Source organism: Euleptes europaea, chromosome 2, assembly GCF_029931775.1.
Source record: "Euleptes europaea isolate rEulEur1 chromosome 2, rEulEur1.hap1, whole genome shotgun sequence".
Lineage (NCBI taxonomy): Eukaryota > Metazoa > Chordata > Lepidosauria > Squamata > Sphaerodactylidae > Euleptes > Euleptes europaea.
In genome coordinates this window covers 135,375,510-135,388,012 of record NC_079313.1, presented here as the reverse complement: position 1 = coordinate 135,388,012, position 12,503 = coordinate 135,375,510, and the positions used below count along the sequence as shown (strand labels likewise).

Sequence of the window (12,503 nt, the reverse complement as noted above, 5' to 3'; positions counted from 1 at the left end):
CGACCTGGGATTTCCTTACTTAGAGGGTAAATAATCTTCACACCCTAGACATAAAGTACTGTAATGAAACATCTTTACAGCAGGCATTACTGTCTTTCAGTTTAGCTATCAAGGCAGTGCTTGTGATGAATGCCACTAGTAAGCAGGGGTCTCAAATCATAGTGGAAGAGCTCCCCTCTTTTTGACCCAGGGCCCATCTTTTCGTTAATGTGTTTTCAGCCTGGTTGCAGCATTGAGTGCCTCAAAAGGGAAATGGGATGACCAGCAAAAAATACCTTTTGCTTCAAAACTGCCTCTTAGGGCAGTGGTATTCAGAAGTTTGACAGATCTGATTTATCTTCCGGGGGAGCCTCAGTGGGTCCCCGCTCCCTTTACATCCCTGTTTTCCTCCTCTCTGTCTCTTGCCTAGATGGTCTTTAACGTCACTTCAGAAGGAACTTCCAGCATGTTACCAGGCTGCTCGGTGTCCATGTATTATAAGGTATGTCTGGACAATCGGAGGCACGTCACCTACGTTCGCTCAAAAGTCCATGTAAGAATTCACGGATCCTTCTGTCGCCGCTTGAGTGGGTTTTATCATGAAATGGTTGCTTAGGTTTCAATTAAACAGGGGGGGGGGTCGTATGAGTTGAGTTCACAGTTGTTTGAAACATTTTAGCAGTGTCATGGGTGTGCCACTCCACAGACACATCTCTGTCTTTGTCGTGTAACCTTGTGTGCAGTGCTCTCGATACCCAAAGAGTGTCCGGCTGTCCTTGGCCAGGGGCCAAGGAGACCCAGGGCCCTGCAGGGTCTTAATGAGACCAGGGCCCTGCAGAGAGCCAGTGTGGTGTAGTGGTTAAGAGCGGTTGTTTGGAGCAGTGGAGTCTGATCTGGAGAACCGGGTTTGATTCCCCTCTCCTCCACATGAGTGGCGGAGGCTAATCTGGTGAACTGGATTTGTTTCCCCACTCCTGCACATGAAGCCAGCTGGGTGACCTTGGGCTAGTCACTCTCTCTCTCAGCCCCACCTACCTCTATGGGTGTCTGTTATGTGGAGGTGAAAGGAGATTGTAAGCCGGGTTGAGCCTCCCTTAAGCAGTAGAGAAAGTCGGCATATAAAAACCAAATCATCTTCTTCTGAAACAATTCTGCAGGGCTTGTAAAACAGAGTTTTCCACCAGGCCACCGGTTGAGGGCAGCTACAGTTCTACATCTGTGCTGGCCTCCCTCCCCCCACTTCCCCCCTCTGTATTTACATTATGCATTGCAATTATATGGGGGCCCTGGCCACCTGAAAGCCGCAGAGGTTTTCTCATCTATGAGCGCCATCTATTATTATTTTATCTGTTGGCTTTATAAGATTTTGGATAGTTTTATGGGTTTATCAGTGATAATTTTATTGTGCATAATAGATTTATTGTATGAACTGTGTGTTGTGAGCCGCCCTGGGCCCCGCTTCGGCCAGGGAGTGAGAGCAGGGCACAACACTAATAAAGTATAAATAAATAAGTTATCTTGGCTCTAAAAAAGTAGTACTGAATCGTATTCTTTGTTCTGTTGTGTAGGACTGTCTCTTGTGGTATTGATGCATGAAGCATACATGTTTTGCTTGGTTATTTATTTAATGTTCATAACTCACAATCTGTAAATAAATACTCGTCTGAGGCAGTTTCCGACAAAAATACATACAACCCCGTGAAGCCTGGTAATGTATATATTCTGTCCTGCCTCCTGTTTCTCAACGTTGCTTCTTTGTGCAGGTGCACATTCACCCAGACACGAGTAATCAGAAAAAGAAGCAGAGGACAGACCTGTGGAATTCATCTGCAACTAAAAAACAAGGTGACGTTGCTGTGGATGTTTATGTGCAAAACTCCTAACCCATTTCCCCCCCAACCATTGGCCTTTGTACCAAAATTCTAAGCGGCCTGGGCAGAAGAGAAGAAGAAGAGTTGGTTTTTATATGCTGACTTTCTCTACCACTTAAAGGAGAATCAAACCAGCTTATAATCACCTTCCCCTCCCCACAATCCTGTGAGGTCGGTGGGGCTGAGAGAGCTATGACTAGCCCAAGGTCACCCAGCTGGCTTCATGTGGAGGAGTGGGGAAACAAATCCAGTTCACCGGGTTAGCCTCCGCCATTCATGTGGAGGAGTGGGGAATCAAACCGGGTTCTCCAGATCAGAGTCCACCACTCCAAACCACCGCTCTTAACCACTACACCACGCTGGCTCCTGGAAGAGAAGTCATCTAATCCCCAGAAATTTCTTTGGTTGGGTGGATACATACTGTACTGAATGAGCAAATAATTGTGTCTTGCTTGCATCTGACCCTTACCCCGTAGTTATCAAGTCAGTTCCAATCCAGCTTTTGGAAGCATTACATGTCCCATTTTTGTCAGTGTCGATCATCAGAAGGACGTTGAAGACAGTTTTATGTAGGACTTCATTTGAATAATTCGGTTTTTGATTGATTGGAAGTCCTGAGATGTTAAATTGTGGTCTTTTGTGTGGGTTTTATAATTGTTCTATTCACATTGTAAGCCCCCTTGAGTTCTGCAAGGCTAATAAACATTTTAAATTAATAAACATAAATTAAGTAGCTGTTTAAGACATATTTAGAGATATCTTGTCACTGAAATCAGTGAGGCTTGCTTCAGTGTAAACTTCTTAAAGCTTGGCCAGTCCTTTCTGGTGAAATACATTAGAGCGAAACGGGAGCATGCCTGTTGGTTTCATAAAACTGCTAATATTTTAGTATTGCTTTCTGCCCTTGGTATTTGTTTTCTAGTTGAATGTGGCACAAAGTGTTCTAAAGAATGAAGGTGGATTTGTTTGTTAATTTTTCTGCCATAGCTTCAGTATCATTAGAGACTATTGTGGGGGGAAGGGAATTCCAAGAAAATATTTTTCTATGGCAGTTATTCTAAGTAGTTCTAGGAAAAAGAATATTTATCTTACATGATCCACTTCAGAGTGCAGCAGCTCATGTATGTGTTTACTGCAGATTTGGCTTCTTTGTTTTCAGGGCAGCTCCGTTTTGCAGTTCCAGGAACCTTTGTGGAGAAGCTTTACAGAACACAAGTGTTTGTTTGCTTGTTGATTTGCAAGAGGAAAGTGTAGTTTATTTTCTGCTGTTTAAGAGTTTTGCAATAAGCCAGAGAACAGAGAATCAAACTGAAGGACAGGGTAACACTTCACACGTTACAGTCCTGAAAATGGAAGTGAAAATGTAATGAAGAGGTATTCCCTTTACATTTCAAACTCTTTGTTCCTTCTGCGCTTCTTTCCCTCTGCCCTTTGTGTCTGAGATGCCATACGCCAGGGGCGGGGAACCTTTTTCTGCCACGGGCCATTTGGATATTTATAACATCATTTGCGGGCCATACAAAATTATCAACTTAAAAATCAGCCTGCTATATTTGGTCAAACATTTAGCCAAGAGGCACAACCGGAGACGGCTCAGAGTGTCTGCCACGTAGAGTGACTCGCTTTTGAGCTCTGTTGTCCCCAGCTAGGCCCGAGAGATTCAGGCAGGGCAGCAAACACAAGACGGAGTGAGCAACAAGCTGCTCGGGCCTTGTAGGTGAAGGAGCCTGGTCTGTAGTACAGAGGGAATACATTTCTCCATGGCCCGGGTGGGAAAGGGCTAACACAGTTTCTTGGGTGTCCTAGCAGCTCCATAGCTAACAACTTTTCTGCAAGGGGGAAAAAGGTTCCTTTTCTCAGCAAAATAAACTCACATCCGCCTTGAATAGAGGCTAATCCTGACCACGGGAGGGGGGGATCACCAGTCTTAGATCCTTCTGAGGTAGAGATCTGCCAGGACCCATGAAGGCAGACCAAATGATTTTGCGGGCCTTAAACTGCCCCTGGGCCTGACGTTCCCCACCCCTGCTGTATGCAGTGAAGGCTGGGCTAACTGATCCACACTTAAAACTTGAGGAGTCAGGACCTCTGTGCTTAACATGGATGGTCCCAATTGGCTGCAACTAGAGCATCATAGATCACGTTGGGTAGAGGAACTGGTTGTGTACCACTAAGGATAAATCGGTTGTTTCCAGGAAAACTCTGCTAGCAAAGGAAACTCCCATTTATCAGTGAAGCCTTTCAGATAGACTGTGCAGGACTCTGACAGTATTCTAAACCTTTAACACTAGAAGAGGCGGAACGTGTAGATACATTAGACCCCTTCTGACTCATGGGCCCTCCAGCAATTCAGGAAGGGCAGAATAGCGGGGGAAAGGGCAGGTAAGTGCTGAACACTTAATTTGCAAGACTCTGCTGGTAAATTTACAACCTCTGTGAGTCCTTTTAAGATACTAAGAAGAAGAGTTGGTTTTTAAATGCCGACTTTGTCTACCACTTAAGGAAGAATCAAACCGGCTTACAATCACCTTCCCTTCCCCTCCCCACAACAGACATGTTGTGAGGTAGGTGGGGCTGAGAGAGCTGTGACTAGCCCAAGGTCACCCAGCTGGCTTCGTGTGTAGGAGTGGGGAAACCAACCCGGTTCACCAGAGTAGCCTCTGCCGCTCATGTGGAGGAGTAGGGAAACCAACCCGGTTCACCAGAGTAGCCTCTGCCGCTCATGTGGAGGAGTGGGGAATCAAACCCGGTTCTCCAGATCAGAGTTCACCGCTCCAAACCACCCCTCTTAACCACTACACCAAGCTCCCAGCATACTTAAAATCTCTGACTATTCTCAGATAGTGTAATATTTTTTTGACTGCCAGATTAAAACTGTACCATCGTCTGGACTAAACGGCTGCGCTGAACACACATGAGCTGCCTTATACTGAATCAGACCCCTCGGTCCATGAAAGTCAGCATTGTCTACTCAGACTGGCAGTGGCTCTCCAGGTCTCAGGCAGAGAAGTCTTTCACATCACCTATTTGCCTAGTCCCTTTTAACTGGAGATGCCGGGGATTGAACTTGGGACTTTCTGCATGCCAAGCAGATGCTCTCCCACTGAGCCACAGCCCCTTCTCCAGGTGTTGCTGGAGTCCCTTTTCCAGAACATTGGTGCTTCTGTAACACGGGGAAGATAGGTACCTTGGCTCTCAGAAAGGAAAAGGGAGATTAAAATGTATGTATTTGTGTGTGTATATTAATGTGTTTAGTCATTAGGCTTTGGCCAATAAAGTTGTACCATTAAACAAAAGAAAGATACTAAAGCTCAGATGGCTGCAGAATTTAAAAAAATAACAACCTTATATCCCATTTTCTTTTTAACTGGGACCCAAAGTGGCTTATCCCATTGTTCTCCTCTCTACCACCTTATCCCAACAAAAACAGCCTCGTGAGGTACGTTAGGGTCACCTGGCAAGCTTCTGTGGCAGGGATTTGAACCCTGTTGTCCCATGTCAGCCCCGGTGTGGATCCAGGCCTTTAACAAGGAAGTGGAAGGGATTAATATGTCGTTTCTTCGGTGTATACTTGGCATACCCAACTCTGTTGGTTATCATACACTTTGCGCGGAGCTAGGCCTCCATTTTATTGAAAGAGCCTGGATCTCAACTATCAAGTTCTGGCTGCACATACACTTCGGTGCCCCCTCAAACAGCCTTATTGCCAGTTTGGTCGCTGACCCGTATATACCCAAATGGTCTGAATTTATTCAAAGTAAAATTAAGACTTTAGGCATTGATATTGAGGGACTGGCTAATTCCGAGGATGCATATATCCTCCGGACGATCTCAGGGCGAATTAGGGATATTGATTCGCAGAATATAATTGCAGGAGCAAACAAGATCTGCTCCCCTACATATTTCGGCCTTACTTTTCAAAAAAACTCAATGGCTGATTATTTTCCAGCCTAACTCACCCATTCCAGCGCAGGGCCTTCATGCTAGCCAGATTAAATATATTTCCATCTGCAATAGTATCTGGCAGATACAGGGGCATACCCTGGAATAAAAGAATTTGTACCTGCCAGATGGCAAAACCAGAATCAGTTGAACATATTCTTCTGTATTGTCCCCTGTACCATAATTATCGTCTAGAATTAATAAATCCCCATATTACACCTTCAGAAAACACAACTCATGATATCATTAAATTTTTACTTGAGGACAAGATTCCTGCTGTCACTGAACATGTGCCAGAGTTTTTGATGGCTGTCATCCAAATAAAACAAAAGAGTAACGATTAAGTAAATGGTATAAAATTAATCTAGGTTATTTGAAAGCACAGGGCTTCATCAGAGTGCCGGGGTCTATTGTAGCTCATAGTCACCTGTTGGATATATGTATTGTTATGTTTGTAGGATGGAGTGTTTATTATATATCTTTGTACCATTGTTATTTTTATATCAGTGTCCTTTCTATGCCAATAAAGGTGTCTGAATCTGTTGTCCCATGTCTGAGACTGACACTAACCACTATGCCAGACATGCTTTCAAGTTGTGATGTTAACCTTGAATTGACAGAGGTGTCTCTAGAGAACTAACGTGGTTGTAGTAGAGTATCAGATTAGGATCTGGGTTTAAGAGCGGTGGTTTGGAGCGGTGGATTCTAATCTGGAGAACCAGGTTTGATTCCCCACCCCTCCACATGAGCGGCGGAGGCTAATCTGGTGAACCAGGTTGGTTTCCCCACTCTTCCACATGAAGCCAGCTGGGTGACCTTGGGCTAGTCACAGCTCTCTCAGCCCCACCTACCTCACAGGGTGTCTGCTGTGGGGAGGGGAAGGGAAGGTGATTGTAAGATGGTTTGATTCTTCCTTAAGTGGTAGAGAAAGTCGGCATATAAAAACCAACTCTTCCTCTTCTTCCTCCACGCTCTGCCTTGGAAGCTTGCTGGGTGACCTTGGACCAGTCACACATTCTCCGCTTAGCCTACCTCACAGGATTGTTGTGAGGGTAAAATGGGGGGAGGGGAGAACTGTGTTGTAAGCAGCTTTTGGTCCCTGTTGGAGACCAAAAGTAGGGTATAAATGAAGTAAACAAATAAATAGAAGCACAGCAGACCTCAGAACGTTCTGTGTCAGTTCTTTTTGTTCATGGATTCTAGTAGCGAACCTCTTTCCTCTGTTGATAAAGAGTAACAGTGTTTGTTTTTTGTTTGTCATTAGCGGTTTATATAATTCCGTGTGTTTTTAGCTCCTCAGTTTCTCTCCCAAAAGCCCTCGGCAGCAGGGTAGGCCGAGAGGAGGGGCCCTGGCCCAGCGCCACACGTGGGGTCAGTTGATGGCCGACCGAGGATGCTTTGAGCCCAGGGCCCCCACGTGCACGCTGCGGATCCTCTCTCCGCTCCTCGTGGCCTGTGACACGCTGCTCTTTCCACGGCACTCCTAATATTTCGCCTTATTGTCTTGCTCGATGACAGGGAAAGTCCTGAGCTTCTGGTGTTTCAGCCCTGGCTACAGCATGCACGAGTTGGTTCGTCAGGGAGTCCGGAACATCATTCTCACCAGCGGGACCCTTTCGCCCGTTTCTTCCTTTTCTCTGGAAATGCAGATGTAAGTCTTTTCCTTCCTGTGTACAAAAGTCTTTTCCTTCCTGCCTATGTACAGCGTGTTGCAGATCAAAACCCTGCATTGGGATCCTAATGAAAATGCTATAAATCAAGGTTAGACTGAACAGGGGGTTTCAGGTTAAAGAGGGGCCATTGTGTTTTTGTGCCCAAGAGTGTGATACAGAGGCAGCAAATCTTTGAATACCAGTGCTGGGAGGCAGTAGCAGGGGAGGGCCTCAGCCTCTTCGCGGTGTTTTGTTTGTCCTTCCAGAGCAACTGGTTGGCCACTGTGTGAGGCAGGATGCTGGACCGCTGATCTGATCCAGCAGGGCTCCTCTGGTGTTCTTATGGGGGAAGTCCTCGGCCTCCGTGCCCTAGTATGGGACCCCGGAGTAACTGGTTGGCTTCTGTGTGAGAAAGGATGCTGGGCCAGGTGGACCACTAGTCTGACCCCGCAGGGCTCCTCTTATATTCTTATGAAGGCTTGGGCCTCTGTGCCCTCTGGTTGGATCTCCAGAGGAACTGGTTGGCTGCTGGGTGAGGGCAGCCGCAAGATCCATCCATCGTTACTAGCCTCCCCATGCCTCCCCCCACTTCGGTATTTGTGGGGGGTTGACCTGCCAAAACCCGGTTGCATGGTGGTGTTGGAGTTGTTTTTAAGGCCATTCTGTTACGATTTTAATATGTGGTTTTAATTTGTTTTGCTATGGTTTTATGTACTACTGAGTTGTTGCCCAGCCTTGGCTGGGAATGAGGGTGGGGTATAAATTCTAATTTGGCTTCACAAGAACCCCTTGAGGCTGAGAGATTGTGGCTGGCCCCAAAAGCCTGCAAAATCAGCACGTTGGGTGACGGTAAGTGTCTTTCTCCTTTAGACCTTTCCCAGTTTGTTTGGAAAACCCACACGTTATTGACAAACACCAGATCTGGGTGGGGATAATCCCGAGAGGACCGGACGGAGGCCTGCTGAGCTCCACTTACGAAAAAAGGTAGTGAGTTTCCTTCCTGTTTTGACAGCCTTATTTTTCTGGCAGGGTCAGGGACGTGTATTTATTTTCCCAAATGCACTTAAACAAATCATATTCAGTTAAGAAGAGTTTCCACATTTGTGGTTTTGTGGGAGAGTTGCAGTATAGTTGTAATAGTCTCATAAAATATTGTGGACCAAGAAAAGCTGTAGAAGGAGAGTTGGGAGACAGGAGCCCTTCCAGTGGAGGAAACGGGGACACTGTGAGATGGATGATGGGTAGAATTAGGTATTTAACTGATAAGCAGAGCTATCTTTGTTCTAACTTGTGATATGAAAATCCCCTCTTCCTCGAAAAATTTCTCTTGGGCTGCAAGTACATTTTGTTCAAAACTATTGGGCTATTCTTGCACAATAGCAATTATTTGCAGCTGGATTGTCTTGCCTACACAGGGAAATCCAGTTGTGACTGGTTTCCATAGTACAATATCTATCACAGTATGGCTGTATAGAATCAAGGTACCACTAGGGTCATCTAGTCCAACCCCTGCACAATGCAGGAAATTCACAACTACCTCCCCCCACACACACCCAGTGACCCCTACCCCATGCCCAGAAGATGGCCCCAAAAAAATCCTCCAAGATACCTGGCCAATCTGGCCAGGAGGAAAATTGCTTCCTGACCCCAAAGTGGTGATTGGCATTACCCTTGGCATGTAAGAAAGGGCCATGAGAGCCAAGCACTGATGCAGCCCTTCCTGCCCTCCCTCTCATGATATGCCTAAGTTCACAGAATCAGCATTGCTGTCAGATAGCTATCTATCCTCTGCTTTAAAACCTCCAAAGAAGGAGAGCCCACCACCTCCTGAGGAAACCTGTTCCACTGAGGAACCACTCTTAACTGTCAGGAAGTTCTCCCTAATGTTTAGCCGGAACCCCTTTTGATTTAATTTCAACCCGTTGGTTCTGGTCCGACCTTCTGGGGCAACAGAAAACAACTCAGCACCATCTTCTATATGACAGCCCTTCAAGTACTTGAAGACAGTTATCATATCACCTCTCAGTCACCTCTCCAAGTTAAACATACCCAGCTCCTTCCACCTTTCCTCATAGAATTTGATTTTCTAGGTGACGTGTTTATCCTAGGTTACGTGTATGCAGCCTAGGTGTGTGCAGCTTAGTTTACGTGCGTATTAAACACACATTGTGTAATATTATTGAATCTCCACTTCCTTGAAATTTACTTGGGATTTTGTCTGAGCAAGAGCCTCCCAAATGTGCTTCTTAGTTCTGTTCGTGGGCGTTCGGGTGGCTACTCTCTCATTCCCACTGTGGCACTTCCGTCACAAGAGTCCTTGAATGTTGATGGTTGTTCTATAATCTCCTGGAAGTGAAATTGTTGATGTGCTTCCATGCGTCACATTATAGGATATATTCCCCATTACAGTCTTTTGCATGCACCAGTGATGATGGCAGAAATAATAATAAAAGCTAGGCAACACAGTTTTATTTATTTATCTGTTCGATGCATTTATATCCTGCCCTTTCCCGGCATGCTGGGCTCAGAACAGGTCACAACATAATCATAAAACATCAATTAAAACATCCTTTAAGATCCCATACTTCATATTACATAAAACAAGATGGCATTTAATTCTAAACCACTGCCACTAGATGTTGGAATATGAGACTGCACATGGCAAGCAGATGGCAAGCAGATGTAAAAGATCTATGTGACAGCCAGGTGATTGGTGGTGTCACATGACAGCTCAATGACTGAGCAGAAAAACTGGCTTGTACTGGACTGAGCTAGATAGTCCTGGAGACAAGGCAGCCAACAGGTGATTGGCTGAGAGACTATGCCAGATATGTATATAGGTGTGTTATATATGTATTGGGTTGTGGGTTGTGGAGGATTGATGACCAAGCGGAGCATTCTGTCACTGTAAATAAAAGAGCACTTTTGTACTACGTGCTGAGTCTTCTGTGCTTACTCGCCTGTAGAGCTGCAACGCTTTCTAACATACGCCAACAGGGCTATGGGCCCAGAACAGCTCAACTGCGCTACATCCTGGAGGTTCTGAGCAGAGGTACTATCTGTGGAACAAGGACTGTAGTGAGCAGAAGGCGAGTGGATGTCTGAGGTTGAGTCAGACGGAGCAGAGGAGGTGCCCAGCAGGTCTGTCAGCAGCAGTGCGTCTGAGGCGGAGGAGGAGAGCGACACGGAGCAGGAGCAGCAGGGAGCGGGAGAAATTATGGCTCAAGCTGCAATGTCCTTGCTTGTGGAGAAGCTCACTTCTACCAACTACAATGTGTGGGCGTTACGAATGCAACACTACCTTAAAAGAGAGGCACTGTGGATTTATGTCTCCAACCCACCGGATCCTGAGACGCCGCAGGACGTGGTGAAAGATGAGAAGGCACTGGCAAGCATAGTGCTGAGCGTGGCTGACGACCAGCTTGTCCATGTGACGGGAGCTTTGAAAGCGAAAGCAGCCTGGAACTCATTATCACAGGTCTACGTCCAAAAAACAGCTGGCTCTTTGATAGCCATAACGAGACGTTTGTACAGAACTTTTCTTTTGCCGTCAGTTCCTGTGAGAAACCATATAAATGAACTGACAGAATGTTTCCAAATGCTGGAGCAGAGGGGGAAGACTCTACCGGAGGATGATAAAGTTTATATACTCCTGAGCTCTCTGTCTGAGCAGTATAACATGCTAATTACAGCTCTGGAGTCGGTTGAAATTGATAAACTAACTTTACAGTATGTTATTGGAAGAATTTTGGAACATGAAAAGAGAATGCTTGCAAGAAATCCTGAGAAGCCTGCCAAGCCGGAGGGAAACCTGCCAAGCCAGGAGACGCGGAGGTTTGCCGGCGGAGAAAGGAATGCGGAGCAGAGAAAGCCGGGTGATTTACAGCAGCACGTGGCTCTGAGGGTCAGACGTTGCTACATCTGCAAGGCTACAAATCACTTAAAGCGTGACTGCCCAGAAGCAAGGAAGAAAAGCCGAAGGGACCAGTCGTCACGTGAGTTTGTGAGTGGTCAGAAGGCATCATTGGTGCTGACTGAGCACAGTGACACAGCCGGTGTCTGGATTTTAGACTCTGGTGCGTCACAGACCATTTGCCGGCATCAGGAACTTTTAAAAGACACACGGGACTCAAGTTTGCCGCACGTAAGCCTCGCTGATGGAAGGAATTCTGAGGTGACACGTGAGGGGAGTGTGTGGTTCCCAGCTTTGAACTATACATTTAAAAAGGTGCTATGTGTCCCTGAACTAGAGAATAATTTGCTACGTGTAAGTGCCCTTGACAGGGCTGGATATACTGTAACATTTACAGACAAGGCTTGTAAGATATCCAAAGGTGGGAAAGTGCTTCTTACAGGGAAAATGTGTAATAATGTGTATGTGGTAGAAAATAGGCATGTGGAGGCAAAGATGATAACTAATAAGAGCCCCCATGACAATTGCATACATCTGCTACATAGAAGGTTGGCTCATGCAAATTATGAGACCATAAAGAAAACGCTAGCCTTACTGGGGAAGGAAAAAGTTAAAGAGTGTGGGAACTACCTGGATTGTGAGGTATGCAAAAGTTCCAAATCTAAGGCTTACCCAGTGGCTAAGCATAGTGAGAGACTCTCAGACACTGCATTAAAGATAGTGCATGCAGATGTAATAGGCCCCTACAGGGAGAGTCACTCAGGTAACCATTACGCGTTGATTCTGGTGGATGATTGCACCAGATTCTCCTGGGTGTATCCTTTGAAAAAGAAGTCACAGGTGTTTGAAACATTTAAGTATTGGGCCAAAAGAGTGCAGAAACAACTTAAATGTACCTTGGATTCTCTCCAAACAGATTTTGGGGGAGAATTCATGTCAAATGAGTTTAAGAAATGGTTACAGGTGCAAGGTGTGAGGCACAAAGTTGCCAACGTGGCGGTGCCAGCAGAAAATGGTGTTGCTGAACGACATGGGGGAATGCTACAAACAAAAATGTATTCCATGTTGCAGGATGCAGGGTTGCCAATGACATACTGGGCAGAAGCAATAAAGGCCGCCTCCTATGTTTCCAACAGGATCTGGACC

At 45.9% G+C, this 12,503-nt stretch overlaps 1 protein-coding gene across 1 annotated transcript in view; it reads left to right on the top strand.

Annotated features, from left to right (window-relative positions):
* The window catches only part of RTEL1 (regulator of telomere elongation helicase 1), a 157,696-nt gene that overhangs the window by 55,727 nt on the left and 89,466 nt on the right, over positions 1 to 12,503 (top strand). The window contains exons 14-17 of the mRNA XM_056844911.1: positions 410 to 481; positions 1,743 to 1,824; positions 7,311 to 7,443; positions 8,315 to 8,428. Coding sequence (XP_056700889.1) covers positions 410 to 481; positions 1,743 to 1,824; positions 7,311 to 7,443; positions 8,315 to 8,428 — 401 coding nt within the window. The remainder of the gene's footprint in view (positions 1 to 409; positions 482 to 1,742; positions 1,825 to 7,310; positions 7,444 to 8,314; positions 8,429 to 12,503) is intronic.